This window comes from Mus musculus, chromosome 5 (assembly GCF_000001635.26).
Source record: "Mus musculus strain C57BL/6J chromosome 5, GRCm38.p6 C57BL/6J".
Classification (NCBI taxonomy): Eukaryota; Metazoa; Chordata; class Mammalia; order Rodentia; family Muridae; genus Mus; species Mus musculus.
This window is the reverse complement of record NC_000071.6, coordinates 113,272,485-113,293,981: the sequence shown is the minus strand read 5'-3', so window position 1 is coordinate 113,293,981 and position 21,497 is coordinate 113,272,485. Positions and strand designations below refer to the sequence as shown.

Below are 21,497 nucleotides of genomic sequence, written 5' to 3'. Positions count from 1 at the left end.
TTCAAGGGCACCCTCAGCTGCATAGAAAGTTTGAGGCCAGCCTGGGCTACATGAGACCCTTCCTCAAAAATAAAGCACCTATTGTGTGCTGTGGGTGGCCTGTCAGCCTTTCATCCATGCCCTCGTGGCAGCAGTGAGGAGTAGTAGGTCCCACTTCACAGCAGGCTACCCCGAAGTGCCAGCAGAACAGAACTAGCAAGGTCCATGTGACTCTAGGGGTGGCATCTCCATCACCCCGTGTGCTCTAGACCGAAGCATGGAAAATTTTGCAGGCCCCAAGGATCAGAATGTCAGCCCATGCCCCCACCCGACCCTAACTTAAATTTGCTGAGCTGACAGAGTCTGAGGCCACACCTGGGAATGTGCCAGGGTAAGAGGGCTTGGCTGGCTTCCATCCCTCCTGCTCCTGGTCTGTCCAGAGAGCTCCTCTTCTTTACAGTGGCAAAGCCTTATGCCTCCTGCTGAAGATGGTGCCCTCCTCCACAGGCTTTGGTGGCCTTCTGTGGGAGGGAACCTTCCACCCTGGTGTGTTTCACCAGACTTTTAAATTTCCTTTTCGTTGGGCATGGTGGCGCACGCCTTTAATCCCAGCACTTGGGAGGCAGAGAGAGGCGGATTTCTGAGTTCGAGGCCAGCCTGGTCTACAGAGTGAGTTCCAGGACAACCAGGACTACACAGAGAAACCCTGTCTTGAAAAAATTTTTAAAAATAAAAAAAATAATAATAAATAAATAAATTTCCTTTTCTAGCCTCGGGCTGAGCCAGTCATGAACTCCCGTGAAATCATCCAGCTAGACCTGGGGCCAGCAAAGGTGGGAGGGTCTTGGCTGCACCCACCCCTCACCCACCCACGTGACATCCCCGGGCTCCATACTGTGTAACCTCAGGAAAGGGGCTCAACTTCCCTGAGTTTCCGTCAACAGACAGCATGTGCGCCTAGTCAGTGCCAGTAGGAAACAGATGGTCTCCTCTGCCAAACTGCTTGCAGGAAGACAAGGTTAAAAAGAGGTTGTTGACTAGAGAGGAAAGGAGACCGGGGCACATCAGGCAGGTGTGGGGAGAGAAGGAACCAGGAATCAACTCCGTCCTTTATGATGGTGTGTGGGGAGGAGGGAGAAGAGGACAGAAGGGGGCAGCTGTGTGGGTACAAGCCTCAGACAAGGGTTCTTTCTTCCTGAGGGAGCTTGGACAATGCCCACTCTCATAGCCCCTGCCCCTCTTCCCGCTGAAAAAAAGTGGAACCCCTCCCCCCACTTTCTTGTCTTCCTTTCTAATATGCAGTTCGGGCACAGATGAGAACTGCCCAAATTGGTGAACACTCCTAACTTAGGTCATGGAAAGAGAATGCTAAGGGAAGGGGCAGGAGTTGAGCTGAGCTGCTGCACTTTCCCGGGCCTCTCCTCTGGCCCAGATCTTTGAACCCGAAGCCCCCCCAGGATGACCTGTCTGTCCCCATCCCCACACTTCACTCTCCATGTGTCCATGCAGGAGCCGACTGAGAGACAGAGGCTCCTCTTCACGCCCCGCTGTGATTTCAGGGTTTTCTGGTCCCTGTTGTTTCCTGTGACTCTTGCCTGTGGTTGTCACACTAGCTGCACAGCTCAGCAGGTCCGGTGGGGGTTGGTTCAGCACCAAGGACAGGGGCGCGAGCAGAGTTGGTCAGGGGAAGTGGTCCCTCTGTGAATGCTTCAGGGGAGTTGGGAAGGCCCTTCAAAGATGCCCAAGGGAGATAAAGGTGGCAAATGTTACGCCCCACAGATGTCAGAGGTGGGCCTACTGGGAAGGACTAGGGCCTGGAAGAGGAGGCCACTGGGTAGCTGAGTGGCTCTTTGGTTCAAAGATACAGAGAGGAAAGGTGTTGCTGATAGCAGATGCTTTCATTTGCTTGGACTTCTGTAACGGAATACCATCAGCAGATTGCCATGCAAGGCAGGCAAGCACTGTCTTGCAGCTCTGGAGGGATGAAGTCTAGGCCTTTCCTCTTGGCATCTAGATGCAATTTTCTCTCTTGTATCTTCTCTCTGGACCGTCCTGTGTCCCTGTTTCCCTCCTCCTATGGAGACACTGCTCATACTAGATCAGGGACCACTTCATAACCTACTTTTAAAGGTTCTCTTTTCAAATATGATCATTTTCTCAGTCAGTAGGAGGCAGTGTTTTTACAATATCCACTCTGGGGGGAGAAGGGACACAGCCCAGCACCCAGCCAGGGGAAGTGACTTGTCACAGCCAGAGACTTTGAGGTGCAAGAGAAATATCAGGGGGATAGAGAGATGGCTTAGCGGTTAAGAGCACTGGCTGCTCTTCCAGAGGTCCTGAGTTCAATTGCCAGCAACCACATGGGGCTCACAACCATCTGTAATGGGACGCAGATATATATGCAGTCAAAGCACCCATATACGTAAAATAAATAAACCTTAAAAAAAAGAAATATCAGGAGAGAGAATGGACATAGATAAGATATTCTAGAAATTAGGGTCGGGCATGGCTGAGTGTTTGGTAACAGAACTCACCAGGGTTGGTCTTTGCTCCATCCAAGCCCTGAGCCCTGAGAGAAAGCTGGGGGCCTGCCACATGGCTTGAGGAGGCTCATGGCTTCCTTAAGTGACACAGAGCAGATGGGACCTGATGTCTCCACAGAGAACAGCCCTGGCAGGGACAGGCAGATGGCCGCCTCCAAAGACCAGGGACATTGGCAGCAGAGCCTTACCTGCTTAAGACAGAGTAGACACGGCAGGGACCCGGAGCACAGCACTGGGGGGAGGTGTTCATCCAGTTAGCAGAGCCCCTCAGCTATCCCAGGCTAGGCCACCTGGGCAGGAAGGCTGGGCCAGGACTCAGAAGATTATTAGCCTGCTAGAGCTTCACTCACACAGACTCAGCAAGCTACTATGTAGCCACCAACTCTAGCCCCGCTTGCTTTAACTTCTGATTTATGTGCTTTTTAAAACACATTACTTATCGTGTGCAAGTGTGCATGCAGCAGTCAAAGGGCAACTCGTGGGCCCAGGGATCAAACTCAGATGGCCTCACTTGGCAGCAAGTACCTCTACCCACTCAAGCCATCTTGCTGGCCCAATTACTTCGTTGTATCTCTGCAGATAAATATCCTTAGTATTTTCTTCCTTCCTGGGCTTATTTCTTCCTATTCGCTAATTCCCAGGGTGTAAAGGTAAGCTGTTGTGTGAGGGTCTCCCTTCTTCTGACACCATGCTTTTCCACTATAATCTCCACTCAGCTCTATCCTCCCACATGTAGTAGGTCTCAGCATATTGAGTTTGGTCACACCTCAAGATGCTTTCTGTCGTCTCCTGTAGTTCCTATGACCGATGAACTGCTTCATTTCTGCACATTTGTGGGTCCCCAACCCAGCTCCTGACATCCTGTTTCATTCCACTGTGCTGCTCATAAAAGATCTGGCTGAAGGCGTGGCTCACTTGAGGAGTGCTTGCCTAGCATGTGTGAGGCCCTGGGTTCAAATCACAGTCGCACCTGTAAAACAGGGTGATCTCGTGGGCCTTGTGGCAGGGTTCATGTTGAGAGAACACTTCTGGGCTGCGATAGGGGGCGGCAGAGCCGGGAGCTGTTCAGAGGGCTGGTGCTGACGAGGGAGGGTGGGCTGCGGCTGACCTGTTACCTTGGAGCACTTAGTGCTGAGTGACTGAGTGCAGGTGGTGCTCTGTCCTGTCTGAGCCTCCTGGGAGCAAGCTGCAGGAAGAAGCGGAGGCAGCAGGGTTCGGGGGCACCCCTGTCAGGCAGCTAGCTGTGCGGTGTGCCGAAAAAAACGCAGAATGGCGACCCTCTGCGTGGGGATCCAGGATGTGGCTACTCTGGGCCCCTGTTAGAGGTCCTGGGATGGATTTCTGGGACAGGCCTTTGGATCACCTTGTGTGACCTCAGTCTCAAGGTGGGGAAACTGAGGCCCAGAGAGACAGGCTTTGTTGGAATCCCACAATGCCTCTGGGCAGAGTAGGATGCAAGCCCAGGGAAGTCAGAGAGCATTCCAGCCCCTGAGGTAAGTACTGTTTCCAAGGCCAGCTGTCCTTTCCCTGAGAGACCTTGTCTGTCTCCCTGGAGTTATTCAGCATAGTGCACCCCAAGCCGGGATTCCATCTCTGTCCATTCCATCTCTCCCTCCCTGGCAGGTGGATTCTCCTGAGCCTCTGTTTCCCAAAGCTCACCCACAAACCTGCTGGATCCCACATGGGGACTTGAACCCGGGGCTTCCTGGATCCCATCATTGACTGTCCCCATGCCACCCACTGAATTCCTGTATCTTCAGACTCACACAGTGTCTTAGTCAGGGTTTCTATTCCTGCACAAGCGTCATGACCAAGAAGCAAGTTGGGGAGGAAAGGGTTTATTCAGCTTACATTTTCATCACTAAAGGAAGTCGAGACTGGAACTCAAGCAGGTCAGGAAGCAGATGCTGATGCAGAGGCCATGGAGGGATGTTCTTTACTGGCTTGCCTCCCCTGGCTTGCTCAGCCTGCTCTCTTATAGAACCCAAGACTACCACCCCAGAGATGGTACCACCCACAAGGGGCCTTTCCCCCTTGATCACTACTTGAGAAAATGCCTTACAGTTGGATCTCATGGAGGCATTTCCTCAACTGAAGCTCCTTTCTCTATGATAACTTCAGCTGTGTCAAGCTGACACAAAACTAGCCAGTACACACAGCTACTATGTGCCCACAGGACCTTTACCAAGCACACAGTAAGGCAAAGGACAGGATGGGGGGGGTGTGTGACACTTATATTCTGGAGGGGAGACAGAGACAGGATGCTGCAGGAATCAGAGCACAGGATCTCTGACGGACAAGGGAAGGGAACAATTCTGGCAATGCTGTGCAGGGCATTTTGTGTGAGTTCTGGAAGAGGTGACAGACCTCCATGCAAATTAAGCAAAATGGGCAGTGTGTGCCTGTTGGCCCCAGATCTACTTCAGACCAAGAGGCTGTAGAAGGAAGAAGGGTTGTCCAAATACCCCAGACAACCTTCAGACACTCTGGTGCTGAACTCACAGTCTCCAGGTGCAGCAACCCATCCAATCAGCCCCTCCCACTCCCGTGTGCCCCTCAGGTGAAGCAGATCATGGAAGAAGCCGTTACCAGAAAGTTCGTCCACGAGGACAGCAGCCACATCATCTCCTTCTGTGGTGAGTGGTGACCGCCTTGGCAGAGGCAGTGGGGGGCAGCTTCCTGGCTGGGCTGCAGCAGAGGAGGTGTACCTGTGAGCCAGCTCTTGCATCACACCGGGCTTTGTGACTCTGGAGTTATTTCGGGATCCCGAGGGCATTCTGCAGGAGGAAGTGGATTTGGAAAAAGCAGAACTGTGAGGGGGCTGACGGTGGGGCGGTTGCTTCTTGTGTCCCGCGGAGGGCTTGCTTTATCCTGACTCATCCCGCCGGCTGAGGCACAGCCATCTCCTCCCTCTGTGTCTGCCAGGCTGGGTAAAGGATGGAGAGAGAGGGGTCTGAGGGCTGGAAATGCAGCTCAATTGGTAGAACACTTGCCTCAAACACTCAGCATTCCAGATTCCATCCACAGCTAGGCACAGTGGCGCATGCCCGTCTCCCTAGCACTCCAGTGGTGGAGGCAGGAGGATCACAAGTTGAAGGTCATCCTCCGCCAATGTATTGGTTCCTGGCTACACGTGGAGCGTGCGGGGTAGGGTGGGGGCGAAACCTCATCCCTTGTAGTAGGCAGACCAGGGTTCATGTCCTCCCTTGGCCCCATCCCACCGAGTGCACGTCCTAGTCTGCTTTATACTGTGGTGATAAACACCAAAAGTTACTTGCGGGAGCTATTTCAGCTTGGATCAGGGCAGAAACCCATGTAGGGCAGAAACTCACACAGAACAGGAACCTTGGAGGCAGGAGCTGATGCAGAAGTCATGGAGGGGTGCTGCTTTCTGGCTTGCTCCCCATGGTTTGCTCAGCCTGCTTTCTTATAGAACCCAGGACCACCAGCCCAGGGATGGCTCCACCCACAATGGGCGGGGCCCTGCCCCATCAATCACTAATGAGGAAATGCTCCACAGGGTTCCCTGAAGCCTGGTCTTGTGCAGGTGTTTTCTCAATTGAACTTTTCTCCTGTCAGATGATTCTAGTTGTGTCAAGTTGACACAAAATGTAGCTTGGACAATGGTGACAGATGAGTGTAGCGAGGGCGCGAGTGAGGGTGATGGTGATAACGGAGGAGATGATGGTGATAGTGGAGGTGATGGTGGAGATGATGGTGAGGGAGATGATGGTGACAACGGAGATGATGGTTATGGTGGAGATGATGGTGAGTGAGATGGCAATCGTGACAATGACAACAGCTGCCGATGGTGACCCATAGGTCACTCAGTGTGCGCACTCTTACGAGGGAAGGTTAAAGCAAAAAGAGAGGGAGTGATGGACCACAGCCACACGGCAGGCTGATGGCTGACAGGATGCACAGAGATGACCGACCTTGGTCCCCGTGCACGTGCTCATTAATCGCCAACCTCTCGACTCCTTTGGCACACGGGTATGGGATTCTCTGCACTGTCGGTGCTGGCGACTGTGCACAAGAGACAAGACGGCTACCGACCACTGTGTCCCCGCAGCGGCCGTGGAGGCCTGCGTGCTGCACGGGCTGCGGCGGAGGGCGGCCGGCTTCCTGCGAAGCAACAAGATCGCGGCGCTCTTCATGAAGGTGGGCAAAGGCTTCCCTCCGGCCGAGGAGCTGAGCCGCAAGGTCCAGGAACTGGAGCAACTCATTGAGAGCGCGTGAGTGTGCGTGGGGCGCGGCTGGGTCGAGCCTAGAGGGCGTGAGTGTGCGTGGGGGCGCGGCTGGGACGAGCCTGGAAGGCGTGAGTGTGAGTGGGGGGCGGTTGGGGCGAGCCTAGAGGGAAATGCTTGGTCCCCTTAGCCAGGCGAAAGCCACACCTCCTGCCTCTCCCTCTCTCCCTCCTCTTCCCTTCCCCCTCCCCGTCCTCCTTCCCTGCCCCCTCCCTGTCCCCTCCCCCCCCCCCTTTTCCTCTCTGTCTCTCCTGAGTGTATTCTCTCCTACCACCGGTCTTAAAGGCGAAACCAGATCCAGGGCCTGCAAGAGAACGTGCGGAAGCTGCCGAAGCTGCCTAACCTGTCCCCGCTGGCCATCAAGCACCTGTGGATCCGCACCGCCCTGTTCGAGAGGGTCCTGGACAAAATCGTCCACTACCTGGTGGAAAACAGCAGGTGAGAGACCGACGCTTGCACTCTGCCGCCACCCGCTGGCCATTCTGGGAACCGCACCCTCGAGAATAAACTGGTTTGTGTCCCCCCCACCCCCCCAACTCCTTTGAGGTTTGAAAGGCTTAAACAAAAGCTGTCTGTATGTTTGACCCCGAGCTACCTATCCTGAAAGCGGGAGAGGATTCGGGTGCTGAAGAGCAATGTGCAAACAGGGGCTTCACATTTAAGTCAAGATGGAGGAGGGATCTTGGAATCCATCCTTCTGCAATCTCCTCTACTTGATAGCTGTTTGAAGGCAGGACAGTCAGTCTCCCTCTCTGTGCCTTGGTGATCTCTCTGGCTAAAGAGCACGGAGTGCTTTACAGAGAAGAAGTAGAGATGAATCTAGCGGGCCACGACTTGTTGAAATACACAATGAGGCTAACCCTTCCAGAGTAATTTGATGTCAGTGTTTTACAGTATGAGACTTCCCGACCAGTTCTCATCCTGATAACCCCTCAGCATCATTGTAAGCTACCATGTGGGTTCTAGGAATCGAACCCGGGGCCTCTATGAGAGCAGTGGGCACGCAACTGTGGAGCCCTCCCTCCAGCCTGATCTAACGTTTACATCTCTATGTTGATATTTATGTGTCAGATGAGTTTTCAAGGAACTGGAAAATCACTCCACCGTATCGCTTGCCAACAAGCGCATTCCCAAACTTTCAGCATGAACATTGTGATGATGACATCACACCTCTATCAGGGCCAAATTTCAGGGACTTGGGGCTGGCATTTGTTTTGACCTGACAGGGTGGGGGAGTCTGTGAGAGCAGCCTTTGGGTCTACACCACAGCTAGACAGCGTTTTCTTGCCTTGGTAACAAGACAGCGTCGCCTGAGAGCCTGAGATTCTTTTGCTCTCCTAAAGGCCTCGCGGCTGTGTGGCGAGCTGGCGCCGGTGAGTTCCAGGCCAGGCATTTTTCATCAATTGTCTGAGATACAGTTATTTTTGCAGCTGAGGCTCTCAGCTGGGCTAGCCTAGTCCGCCCCGTGTGCCCTCTGGTGTTCGCCATGCAAACCTGCATGTCCTTTCCTCCCAATAGTAAATACTACGAGAAGGAGGCACTCTTGATGGACCCGGTGGACGGACCCATCCTGGCCTCTTTGTTGGGTAAGAGGTCGGGTGCGGATTGCATTTGGTCCTTTGTTCTTGGGGCTCAGGACCTGTCTCTTCTGAAGTGTCTTCTTGCTGGACTCTGGGGCATCCTCACTGCCTGGAGGGAAGTGGAGTGCTCTGAGGGAGACCATTCTGAGGCAGTTGGGGTGGGGGCACTCTTGGGGATGCCAGGTTCCCAGCCCTGTATGCTCCACAGTGGGGCCATGTGCCCTGGAGTATACCAAGATGAAGACTGCAGATCACTTCTGGACTGACCCCTCAGCCGACGAGCTGGTCCAGAGACACCGGATCCACAGCTCACATCTGAGACAGGACTCGCCCACCAAGCGGCCAGCGCTCTGTGTGAGATGGGTGGGCAGTGTGATGGTCTCTGGTAGGGTCTGGACTTGGCTTCGGGGCAGGCAGGGAACAGGGTGGGAGTCCTGACTGTGGTCACTGCCTCATACCTCCCTCTGTCTCTCTGTCTCTGTCTCTCTCTGTCTCTCCCCCCACCCTTGTGCTGATACCAGATCCAGAAGAGGCATTCCAGTGGCAGCATGGACGACCGGCCATCTATCTCTGCCCGGGACTATGTAGAATCTCTGCACCAGAACTCCAGGGCCACCCTGCTCTATGGAAAGAACAATGTTCTGGTTCAGCCAGTGAGTTCCGCTGTGCCTAGGTCATGTTCCTAGGGTTTGAGTACAGGTTATGGGGGCTGGGTGGTCCATTTATTCATCAATTCACCCACCTCTTTATTAATGTACCTATACACCCGTCTGTTTACTCATATATTCACCAACAACTCCATCTATACATCAATTCATGTATCAATATAGCCATCCGCTCATCCAGCCACCTCTGCGTTGCTTCATTGTCCCAGCAGTGTCTGCATCCACCAACCCATGCATTCACCCATCCATTCATCCACCCATCTACCCACCCATCCACCCACCCACCTACCTATCCATCCACCCACCTACCTATCCATCCATCTACCCATCCACCCACCCACCCATCCATCCACTCACCCATCCACCCACCCATCCACCCATTCATCCATCCATCTACCCACCCACCCATCCATCCATCCATCCATCATCTATCTACTTACACATACATACACACATGCATACATACACACACACACACACACACACACACACACACACACACACATCTCTATAAGGGCACATGGCAGTATCTCTAGCTAGCTGCCTTGCCCTTCAGCTCTTCCATTCCCTTCATCCTTGTTGATTTTATTTGTGTGTATAGCTATTCACTTTCTGTCCACCCACCTGGCTGTCCACTTTTTTTTTTTTTTGTCTGTTCCTACATCCCCATCCCCAGGCCATCTGCCTGGCTATGTACTCTTGCTGCCGCTCAGCAAACATTTACCCAGATGCTCTGTGTGACGGAGGTGTGGTCTTATAAAGGTGATCCTCTTCCTTGATAACACCTGTCCAGTACTCGTTGTGACGTGCCTTGGACTGCAATATGTAGAAATGGCAACGCAGAAGCCCAAACAAGGCACAGGATTGTGATTTGCTTTCACAACAGCTGCTCCTGTGAATGGTTGCCTTCTGTGCCCCAGTGGCTGGCTGGGCACAGGTGGAGCGTGAGACCTGAGCAGTGCCTGCCCTGAGGGAGGCTGTCCTTTTCTGTCTTCTGTCATTGGGTCACAGTCAGTGTGGTGTTGTGGTGCAGCTGGAAGGAAGAAGGAAGCAGTCCTAGCTCTGTGGTCACAGCCTTAACAGTTGGGTGATCACATGTCGTTTTGCCCTGTGGGCTGTCATATCTGCATCCCAGGGGGTACAAGGCTCTAATATCTTAGATTTAGGAAGTAATGAACTTAAGATGTACTCAGTTTTCAAGTGACCAACTGGAAGCTTCAAATGCTAAGAACAAGGGTAGAGGACTTAGCATGTTCAAGGTTCCATCCACAGCAGAGACAGAGAGAGGGAGGGAGGGAGGGAGGGAGGGAGGGGGAGAGGGAGGGAGGGAGGGAGGGAGGGAGAGAGAGAGAGAGAGAGAGAGAGGGAGAGAGAGAGAGAGAGAGAGAGAGAGAGAGAGAGAGAGAGAATGAATATGAATCATCAAGACATTGAAACAGGACCATGCCAGGCTCTGGCAGCAGAAGTGAGTGGTTGCCCTAAACCACATATGGCTCACAAAACCCAAAGTACTTCCTGTCAGTCCCTTGACACAAAAAGTTCGGTGACCTCTCTGACCCAGAAGTTCTGTGAAGTACAGACTGTTCACTGTCATCTCCAGCAATGGTCCAAAGGCCCACGGAGCATGGTGTCTCTGCTTTCCAAGGGGATCTGGGACTGGGTGACCTGGAGAGATGAGTAATGGGCTGTCACCCTGTTCTCGAGTCCAAGTCACAATAGCTTTGTCTTTCAAAGCTGAATCATAAGCTCCTCTCGCATGTCCTCCCTGCAAAATAACAGCCTTGCCCAAGCTCAATCGAGGGAGTGATTGACTTAGCTCGTGTGCAATAGGGTCATCAACAGCCACTTCACAGCTGAGAGATGCCACGGGTGACCAGACATCCTCAAGTCAGGAATGGATAAGGCTGCAGCTCAGGCAGGAGTGGGCAGGGTGTCCTTCCCAGAAGAGAGACGGGGACATTTTCTTGCCTGCCCAGTGACCTCAGATAATGGGAAGAGGATGAGAGGTTCCATGCACAGATTCTGGGCAGACAGAGGTTCAGGCTGCTGGAAGAATGGTGGGTGGGGCTTGGGGAGAGGGATTCTGGGTAATATCTACAGGATGGACTGCAGGTGGTTTCTCTGCTCGCTGGGCTTATGCCAAAAACAACCCAACCCTTTGATTCTGCTTCTGCATCCTTGAGGCAGGCTCAGGCCTGTGTCCACCAGAGCCCAGCAACATGACCAGGCCTGAGATCTCTTCTCTCTGCAGAGGGATGACATGGAGGCCGTGCCAGGGTACCTGTCTCTGCACCAGACAGCGGATGTCATGACCTTGAAGTGGACACCCAATCAGCTGATGAACGGGTCTGTGGGGGATCTGGACTACGAGAAGAGGTAAGAGTTGAACTTCAGTTGGATGTGCCCCAAGACCTTCTACTCATCTAAACACGGAGATGCTCTCTTCAGAGCCAGACAGGCCTGCCTGTTGTGTGAACTGGTTGTTATGGTGACCTGGCCCAGCCTCCCTGCTGCTGTAGCTTCAGAAGGAACACCAGCTTTGGGAGCACCTGGAGACAGGGGGCAGGGCCTCAGGAATAGGCGTGGTCAGCTGCTCACATTCATAAGTGTATTCTCAGGGGCCAGTGAGATGGCTCAGTTCCTCGAAGCCTGAGTTCTATTCCCGGGGCCCATCTGGTGGAAGGAGAGAACCTGACTCCTTCATATTACCCCTTGACCTCCACTCATTCAACATGCTGTGTACCCACCATACACACACACACAGCTAAATAAATAAAAATGTAATTTAAAGAATTTATGAGCTGGGTAGTTGTGGCGCTAATCCTTTAATGCCTTTAATCCCAGCACTTGGGAGGCAGAAGAAGGCAGATTTCCGAGTTTGAGGCTAGCCTGGTCTACAGAGTGAGTTCCAGGACAGCCAGGGCTACACAGAGAAACCCTGCCTTGAAAAAGAAAGAAAGAAAGAGAGAGAGAGAGAGAGAGAGAGAGAGAGAGAGAGAGAGAAAGAAAGGAAGGAAGGAGGGAAAAAAGAAAAGAAAAAGAAAAAGAATTTCTAAGTGGGCTCCCAGGCCTATCAAAGTGTAAGGGTAGCAAATACTGAACCTGTAAATGGCAACTCAGCAATCCATGAGGACACATCAGACTGAGTAAGAACTAGCCCCTCCCCCTCCCCAGTGACGCCACTTCCATATTCCCCCCAGCCTGTTTCCCAAGCTGTACTTAAGAGTGTAGGAGTAGAGCCCTTCACAGAAGGTGTCAGAAGTGGGTCACAGTTGCTAGTGTAATGCCTGCGTTACTCTGGGTTCTCCCAAGAGCGGGTACCACGAAAGGACTGATGAAAGAAAGACTTTGAGGAAGGACCTGGGGGAGATGAGCGCAGGCGCAGAAGGGAAAGCACGGAAGGTCACATGGGAATAGTATCCATCAGACCAGCTGGGGATGCTGGGTTGGACAGGCCTGGACCACAGCCATGTGCTCAGTCCTGGCTGGCATCGTGGTACCTTGGTAGGACTGTGGTGGCTCTGCACAGGGGGTGGGGGGCTGTGTGGTGCTGCTGAGCTCCACTTCCTGGTTCAGCATATCTGCGTGGTTGCATTCTTGGACTGCCACAGAACCTCCATTCCCACATACCCCCTTACATACTGTTCGGAGAGGGGAGCAACTTATTTCAGGATCGTGGTGGGTCCTGAGCTAGAAATATATACTAAGTCAGTACTTGGAGCGACTGTGTTGCAAGGACTGTGTTCTGAGCTAACAGTGTGAGGGGCTCTGGGTCGAGTCTTCAAATGAAATATTCTATTAAATCCTCTGAGAAACACTACAGTGGAGATTGCGTTAACATCCCCATTTTATAGCTGGGGATATTAGAGTCCTCATTTTATATACAGGGAAACAGAGGCTCCTCCAATCACACTATTGGCCTATGTAAGGTCAGAACGGGGTGAGACCGTTCTGACTTCTGCCCACGGCTGCACAGTGGCCGCGTGCCTCTGAGCTAGTACCAGTGTTTATCTTCCAGGTACAAAAAAGCCAGGGTCAAGCAACTGGACCATTTGTCCAGTGATTGAAATAATCCAGGGGTGGGAGACCTCAGGCTAGACCCAGGGACTTGAGTAGCCGTTCCTGAACCCACCATTGTCTCTTGCCTCTGCTTTCCTGCCTGCCCAGCCTGTGCTCAGACAGGCCTCGCATAGTTCTGAACGTCCCTGGGCAGCAAGGAGCTCTTCCTGGGCTCTGGAAGCATAAGCCTATCATCTCTCTTTGAGTCACCGTGCCAATCCTGAATTGGTCACTGTGACTGGTCAGTGATGATTGGCTAGCCTGGGTCAGGTGATCATCTCAGAGTGCTGATTGGTCACCCTGGGTCAGGCGCTCACGCTGGACTTCTAGGCTAGAGACTTGGCAGAGTTGAGCTCCGGTAACTTCATAGACAGGGAGAAGGGGTTTTACTCGGAAAGTTGTGGTGGTAGGATGAAAGAGGAGGATGGCTGAGCAGGCTCGGGACACAGATGCTGGGACAAGTAGGTCTTGGTGACCTCTGGCTTCCCACAGTCTCCCTCACTTCCCCTTCCAGTGTCTACTGGGACTACGCTGTGACCATCCGCTTAGAGGAGATAGTTTACCTGCACTGCCATCAACAAGGTAGGAACCATGGGGAGAGCAGGTGGCTGAGCGACCTTTGTGGGACACTGTCCCTGCTTCCCGCCACACCCCGATCATTCATTCAACATTAGGAGACACTCAGGTGTACCTCCTCAAGCAAACTGCATTATTTCTCTGAGTGTGCCAGCTCTGAATCACTGCAACCATTCAGTCACCGGTGTGTGTGTGTGTGTGTGTGTGTGTGTGTGTGTGTGTGTGTGTGTGCAGGGATGGAGGTGTTGCACAGATGTATATGAAATAATGCAGAATGTTGGCTATAGAGAGGGGACCTGAAAACCAGATCTTTGTGACTTTGAAATCAGTGGTCTGCAGACCTGAGATCATTAATCACTATAGTTCCTTAAAGTCGGAAGTATGTCTAGAATAAGTGTGGAACTCAGTGCTTTAATTCCCTTTAGTAAGGCAGACCTTGCTTGGTTCCGATCCAGGCTTGGCAGCTGTGTGACCTTAGGGATGATGTAAAACCTCTCTGAGCCTTGGTTCTGTCCCTTGTAAAATAGGGAATGAACAGCCAAGCCTCACAGGGATGTCCTGGGTGTTAAACAGTAAGGCCGTACTTTTAACATCCAGTATAGCTGGGGGGTCGGGGGGGGGTGAAGGCGTGTGTTTGCAGAGCGGGGACCGCAGCATGCTTTGTGGTGACATCCTGCCGTCCTCTCTTCTCTGATGGTGCTGATGGTGGCAGTGGACAGCGGCGGGACTGTCGTGCTGGTGAGCCAGGATGGAATCCAGAGGCCACCCTTCCGCTTCCCCAAGGGCGGGCACCTGCTACAGTTCCTCTCCTGTCTGGAGAATGGGCTGCTTCCGCACGGGCAGCTGGACCCGCCGCTTTGGTCACAGCGAGGAAAGGTGAGGGGTCGGCTGGGGGCTGGGGGGGGCGGAGCTGGAGGAGGCTGGAGGATGCCACCCATGGGGTATCACTGGGCTCTACTGTGACTTGGGGGGGGGGGCGCTCTAGCGCTGCCCACTGAGACTCTCAGTGATGCCAGGCATGGAGATAGGTGGCTTCCTGAGGTCTACCGTTGGATGTGCTCCTGCAGGGGAAGGTATTTCCTAAGTTGCGCAAGCGCAGCCCACAGGGGTCCTCCGAGTCCACGTCTTCAGACAAGGAGGACGACGAAGCCACGGATTACGTGTTCCGCATCATCTACCCTGGCACGCAGTCTGAATTCGGTAAGCAGCCCTGGGACCTGAGCTCACCAGCTCCTCCTGAGAACTACTCCAAAAGTTACCCTTGGGAGGCAATGGGCCTAGGTTCTGGGACCACCAAAGGACACCCAGAAACTTAAGTGTCCTGGTGCCTTCCACCTCCCCCAAAATGAGAGCCAGTAGCCACCCCCTTATTCTGCTAGTAAGGACACCACCGGGCAGGAGGGAACAGTAACTGTGACAGTGGCCTGGGCTCTAGGACCCTGGCTTGACATGGGCAGGTTTCTTTTTATCCCCCCCCCGGCCTTCTTTTTCCTCATGGGTGAAATGGGCTGTTTCTAGGGTCGGCTATGAGCATTCTGCATACACAGAGCAGGCTTGTGCTAGCTGCCGTGCAGTCCCTCTTGTCAGCACCTCACTTGAGTTATGAAGAGCCAATGGGAGCACAGGATATGTATTCGAATATCTAATAAAAAGCCGGGCATGGCTGCCCAGGCCCATAACCCTAGCACTGGGGGTCAGAAACGGGCAAAGCCCCTGTGTTCCCTGGCTCATCCACCTAGATGAGCCTTTGATTTAGAGAGACCTTCAATAGAAGAAAGCACCCCGATCTTGCTCTGGCCTCTGCGTACAACCATACTTCTGTGTTTAGCACTCATGGGCACACATGGGGGCATTCATGTGCACACGCGCGCACGCGCACGCGCACGCACACACACACACACACACACACACACACACACACACACGAAGCCAAGCATGGCATAGTGGCAGGCACTTGTTACCCAAGTGCTAGGGAATCAGAGTCAAGCACTAGTCAGTCTGGGTGTCCCTAGCCAGCCAGTTTACACTGCGTGCCAAGTTCTGGGCCAGTGAGAGACTCATTGGTGCATGGTTGTCCGTCTCAAAAGCCAAACTACATGGTATTGGAGAACAACACTTGAGGCTGACCTCTGCCCCCACAAACATGTACACAAACATATACAGACATCCACATATCTATGTGCACCTGCACAAACACACATCACACATATACACAACACACACACACACATATACAACTGGAATGAACCAGGTGTGATAGACACCTGTCATCTAACATTCACGACACTGAGGCAGGAGGATTATAAGTTGGAGGCTAGGTGGGGTTGCTAGGTAAGATAAGCCTATGTCTTAAAGAGAAACAGTCCCCGCTGCTGCTATTAATGTCACCATTCTGAGTCTCTGTCCTGCAAAATGAGGACAAACTCCTTCTTCACATGCCACCAAGGATGAATGGTGAACCTGGTCTAGTGCCTGGCATAGGGTGGGCACTGTACAAGTGCCAGTCTTTCCTCCTCTGATCAGCACGACATTCGTGGAAGCTGTGTGGAGCAGGGTGGGGTGAGGGTTAGAACCCTGGGGAACTGGTTTCTCTGGTGACCTCAGTCCCACCCACCTTAGCACCCCCTCACTGATGATTCTTTTTGTTTTCTGTCTCAAGTTGCCCTTGACCTCATGGGCAGCCCCCGGCCTGTGTCCATTGGCCCTGCCTGGATGATGCTTGCTGCGGGCCAGTCCATGCTAGTGGTGGCCAAGGGGCTCCAGTGGGCACAAACCAGAGGGTGCCTCACCATCCCCACAAGGAGTGTGAAGGAGCAGCCCCCCAGTAATGTCTGGTTCCCCTTCCCTGGGAGCTGGGTGACACCTCAGCCATGTTGCCATTGGAGTCTTGTTCCCAAGGGAGATGGAGGCAAATGAGTAGCCCTGTGCCCCAGTACCCACCCCGCTCCGCAGAAAGCAGCCCTGTTCCCACCCCACAGAAGGCAGCCATTAGGTTCTGTGACTCATTGGTGCATGATTGCCTGCCCTCTACTTCCCTGCGACAGGCTTAGAACCAGGGTGTTTTCTGGCCAGCTCATTGGTGAGTCTGTGAGAGGAGGGAGCGTGGAACCAGTCACTGTCAGCAGGTTCAAGAGCCTCATTCTGTAGCCAGCACGCTACTGTCTAGTGGATCGTGGTGACCCAGTCAGCCACTCAGCTCTGATGACAAGTGTCTCCCTCCCACTCAGGAATCAGAAGAGCCTATGAGAGAGCAGTTGTCCTAAGAAGTCATAGCAGGCGAGAAAATGACCACCTGTCTAATGTCCTAGAGTGGGGACCAGCAAACCCCAGCCCAGAGGCCAAATCCAGCCCCTGCGAGCTTGGCATGGTTTTAAATCCTTGACTGGAAAACAGCAAAAGGAAGCTAGGTCTTGGGGCCAGCAAGAGGGCTCAGCAAGTAGAGGTGTCTGCTACTGTGCCTGTCAGCCCGAGTCCAATCCTTGGAATCTACACGGTGCACAGAAAGAATCTATAACAAGCTGAGTTCATTTGATGGTTTTGTCTGCAAGACATCAGTGGTGCTAGACAGGCACATGGCTTAGGAGCTCCCCACCTGAGCCAGTTGAAAGCGATGTCTAGTTCAGAAGTGTGAATAGTGCTGCTATCATCCCTAGCCGAGATCCCAGGCGCTGGAACTCTTCCTGTGTGTTGGGATGAGCGCCCTCCCTTCTGACCACACAAGCTCTTGTGGGGGTCTTTGTCTCAACACTCATGCCCCCAGACTTTCTCTGGAAGTGTCCAATAGGTCCCCCTTCCCTAATGTCACCTTCCTGTGAACAGAACTGAATGGGGACATGGCGAGGTGAGGTTCTCTGCACTCGGGATAGGTCTGTCTTCTCAACTCTGAGCTCCCGCCTCCTCTTCTTCCCTCTTCCGCTGTCCTTCCCACTCTGCCCCGCAGCCAGAGCCTCTGAATTTTGGTGGTGGCTTTCACTGGATCATGTGGACTCAGGGACGATGTCAGATTGTGGTTGGGCACTTTGGGACTGTCACACTCCGATCCTCCCTGTCCCCGGGCCAGCTTTGGGAGAGCTGCTTGCTTTGGAGTGAGATTTCTATAATACACATGGGTTTAACCAAGGTTATCGCTGAGCCCCCTTTCCACCCATCATCCACCACAGTGCCCCAGGACCTAATGGATGTCTCTATGAACAACCTTCCACCCCTATGGCAACCCAGTCCTCGGAAGTCCTCCTGCTCTTCCTGTTCACAAAGCGGCTCAGCTGACGGCGGCTCAACCAATGGCTGTAACCATGAGAGGTAGGCGGGGCTTAGGCTCCTCCTTCAGGGAGGAGCTTGAAGCACAAACCAAAGTCCTTTGGCTGTCTATTGCTTCATTTTTGCCTCGTCCTGAGTTTGGAGCGGTGTGAATAGCAAATGGAGCTAGGGTTAAATCATGGCTTTATGTGGTCCTGGTCACTGGAGTTCCCTTGCACTCTGTCCGGCAGGATAACGTTCTGCTGCAGTAACACACAGTCCTGAAACAACAATGGCTTTTTTATAGCAAATGTCCTGTGTGCCGTGAAGCTGCCATGGACCCACTTCCTAACAGACGTCCATCTTGGATGTTGCTGGGCCACAGTATCAGATGCAATGGTATTTCTGCTTTTCAACTCAATGGTCCCACTCACAGGGAGGCTAAGAAATACAGGTTCAGCATGCACCAGGAGCCAGAGATATTATTTAATGACAGCCATGTATTCTGTGTGCTCATGCATGAAACATTAGCTTAGTAGGGCTATTACAAGGAAATAGCACGTGGTAACTGTGGACCACTGAGAACTTTGCCCAGTGTCTGCTCTCAGAGCATCGACTTTCATACCTCTGTCAGTGAGGAGCTCACCTCTTTGCAGAGTTGCAAGCCCGAGGAATGGCTTCCTATATGCACCTTGGGCAAGCCCGACATTCTAAGGGCACCTTGGGCAAGCATCATATCCTACGGGCAAGGAAGAGGGAGCGCCACTCCCAGGACTTCAGCTATGCTCCCCAGGACTTTAGCCATGCTCCCTTTTCAGGCTTCCTGGGTTTATCCAGTCTCCCTGGGGTAGCCTCAGGATAGATACACGGAGTCTTCTATTCTGAGCCCTATAAGAGCTCACAGCCCATCTGTCTCCGTAGCCAGCAGTACTGAGCACTGTTCTTTGCTTCCACTCCCAACAAGCACGGAGCAGGGAACATCATCAGCCCTGAGCCCCGCCTACCGTGCAGTTCACGCGGCCAAACCCAGGGGCTACTCCTTCAAACTGTTTCGAAGGGTAGGGGGGAGAATGAATGTGTGTGATGGAGAAAGCCAGTGATTCCCAGCATCCAAGAGACTGAGGCAGGAGGGCTGTGGGTCCCAGGCTAGCCTGAGCTATATAATGAATAAGACCCTATCTTAAAAAAAAAAAAAAAAAAAGATGTGCTCACATGATTGAGAGGTTCAGGGAACACAGCTTTGAGCCTGGCTGGATCCCAACGCTCAGAACAGGAACAGCCCTCCTGATCTCCCGGTCTGTGGGCCGGGCCAGGGCCTTTATGGTGCTGTGTTCTTGGGCTGGCCCTCCTTGGTGGTGGCCAAGACTTCCAGCAGCCACTACTATGTATCCTGCTGGCTTAGGGGCAGGAAAAAACGAGCATGCTTCCAGGTAGATACAAGCACAGATCCCAGGGCTGATTCTCATTGGCCCAGGTTGGGTCACATGACTGCTTCTCTGCCAGCCAGCCGTCTCAGGTGATCGTCCAGGGCATCTAAGCCATGGAGACACAACGCTATGAATGGCTGATCCCCCCAACAGAAACCTGGGCTGTGACAGAGAAGGGGCATGGGGGTGGGGTGGGCACAGTGGCCTCCCTCTGTCCTGACAGTTGACTTCGATCTACTGTGTGGAGCGTGGATGGTTCCTTTGTAGAACATCTAAGCTGTGTGTGTCCCTCTGCTCCTCCCTTCTCCTGCAGGGCCCCACTGAAACTGCTGTGTGATAACATGAAGTACCAGATCCTCTCCAGAGCCTTCTATGGATGTGAGTGCACATCCCCCATCCTGCTGTTGTCTGCAAGAAGCATTTATCAAGTGCCTCGCGCCCCAGGCATGTTCCCAGTGCCCAGGGCAAAGCGGACGAAGGTGCTCGTGGCAGGCACTCCTTTGAGGGGACAGGACTAGCTTGGAAAGCAAGCAGAGTACTTGGTATCTCTCAGACATTCCCTTCTCCATCCATCAGGGATTCTGCCCACATCCGGCTTTAGTTGTTTCTATAGGAATGGGAGACAGGCCTAGGGTGAGCCCAGGAGTCCTTGGTTCCTCCTACTTCCCTGTCCCTTCCCTGCCCACAGCACATCTATTAAATGTGGTAGCTTCCAGCAGAGGAGAGTGGTGTCTGTCCAAAGACAAATCGTCCCTTAGGTTTAGTTGTCAGGACACCCAGTGACAGCATCCTCAACTTGGGTTCCTCCCCTGGAAAAGGGACAATGAGAATTTTCTGGGTTGAGAGTTCCTGAAGATAGAGGTGGGTAGCCCTGTGGAGCTTCCAGGAGAGACTTAGTGAAGTGTGGTGGGCAGAAGATGAAGCCTGCCTTCCCTCCCTGGCCAGGGCTCGCCTACTGCAGACACCTGTCCACCGTGAGGACCCACCTGTCAGCCCTGGTCAATCACATGATCGTGTCTCCAGACCTGCCCTGTGACGCTGGGCAAGGGTTGACAGCCAGCATCTGGGAAAAATACATCCAGGACAGCACGGTGAGCTGGGTTTGTTCATCAGAGGGCAGAACGGAGGGGTGCCATCTTGTCAGGTCAGACTCATGGGGACCCAGGTAGGTATGCCTCTCTGAACATGGCCTGCCAACTCCACAGCTGACTTGAGTCCCATCCAGATGAAAGGGTGAGGGAGTCAGGGAAAATGCATAGGTACAGTATCCCAGTGCCAAAACCAAAATCCAAAATTTCTAGAATTGAAACTCTGACATAAAACCCCAATGGAAAATCCCACACTTGACCTCACGTGACAGGTCACAAACATGCTATGCACTAAAAATACCATATATAGTGACCTGTGGGCTGTGTGAATAAGTGTATGTTAAATACATGGACTTAGAACAGACCCATACTTATATATATATATATATATATATATATATATATATATATATATATATATGCACACACACATACATACATACAAATATTCCAACTTGCAAGAAAATCTTAAGTCTGAAACCCTTCAGGGCCCAAGCATTGGGGACAAGGCTATTCAACTTTGAAGAGAAGAGAAGGGACAGCTAAGATGGACATGGTGGCACATACCTGTCATTGCAGTGTTCACAAAGCTGAGGCAAAGGGATTGTGGGTTTGAGGCGAGCCTAAGACACTTTGTGAGTTCCAGGATAGCCTCAGTTACGTAGCATAATGTTTTGATTAAGTCACTGATTATGTGTTGGACCAAGTTCATACCTACTTTGGGATGCATGTAGGCTGTGGCCTTGGCACCTGCTCTGACCCTGTCCATCTGACTCAGGCTACAGTCTGGGCACCTGCCCCAGCGCTGTCAGTCACCCTGCCTGTACCCTTGGTTTTGTTGCTGTATCTATAGCTACAAAGGTATGTGGATTTATATGCAACAAAGTTTCTCTCCTGTTGCTGTATCTATAGCTTCAAAGCTTTGTGGATTTATATGCAACAAAGTTTCTCTCCTGTTGCAGTTATAATCCCCCTCCCCCCAAGCAATTTAAAGGTGTAAGGGCTTATTTTAGCTCACAGTTAGTCAAGGTACAGGAGCATGGGACAGCTGGTCATCTCATCCACTGCTGTGAAGAAAGAGGGAAGTGGGGCACTGG

General features: G+C 52.7%; 1 protein-coding gene across 6 annotated transcripts in view; it reads left to right on the top strand.

Moving 5' to 3' along the window:
- Positions 1-21,497, top strand: part of Sgsm1 (small G protein signaling modulator 1) — a 67,569-nt gene that overhangs the window by 16,807 nt on the left and 29,265 nt on the right. For 3 of the 6 annotated variants that reach the window (NM_172718.3, NM_001162965.1, NM_001254731.1), the window contains exons 3-15: positions 5,083-5,158; positions 6,595-6,757; positions 7,055-7,207; positions 8,288-8,355; positions 8,558-8,703; positions 8,871-9,002; positions 11,266-11,390; positions 13,588-13,655; positions 14,362-14,525; positions 14,717-14,849; positions 17,810-17,948; positions 19,626-19,690; positions 20,258-20,403. In NM_172718.3, the coding sequence (NP_766306.2) occupies positions 5,083-5,158; positions 6,595-6,757; positions 7,055-7,207; positions 8,288-8,355; positions 8,558-8,703; positions 8,871-9,002; positions 11,266-11,390; positions 13,588-13,655; positions 14,362-14,525; positions 14,717-14,849; positions 17,810-17,948; positions 19,626-19,690; positions 20,258-20,403 (1,578 nt within the window). Of the gene's footprint in view, positions 1-5,082; positions 5,159-6,594; positions 6,758-7,054; positions 7,208-8,287; positions 8,356-8,557; positions 8,704-8,870; positions 9,003-11,265; positions 11,391-13,380; positions 13,656-14,361; positions 14,526-14,716; positions 14,850-16,308; positions 16,474-17,809; positions 17,949-19,625; positions 19,691-20,257; positions 20,404-21,497 lie in introns of those variants that run through there. The other 3 variants (NM_001309528.1, NM_001309526.1, XM_006535122.4) reach the window with 2 other exon arrangements.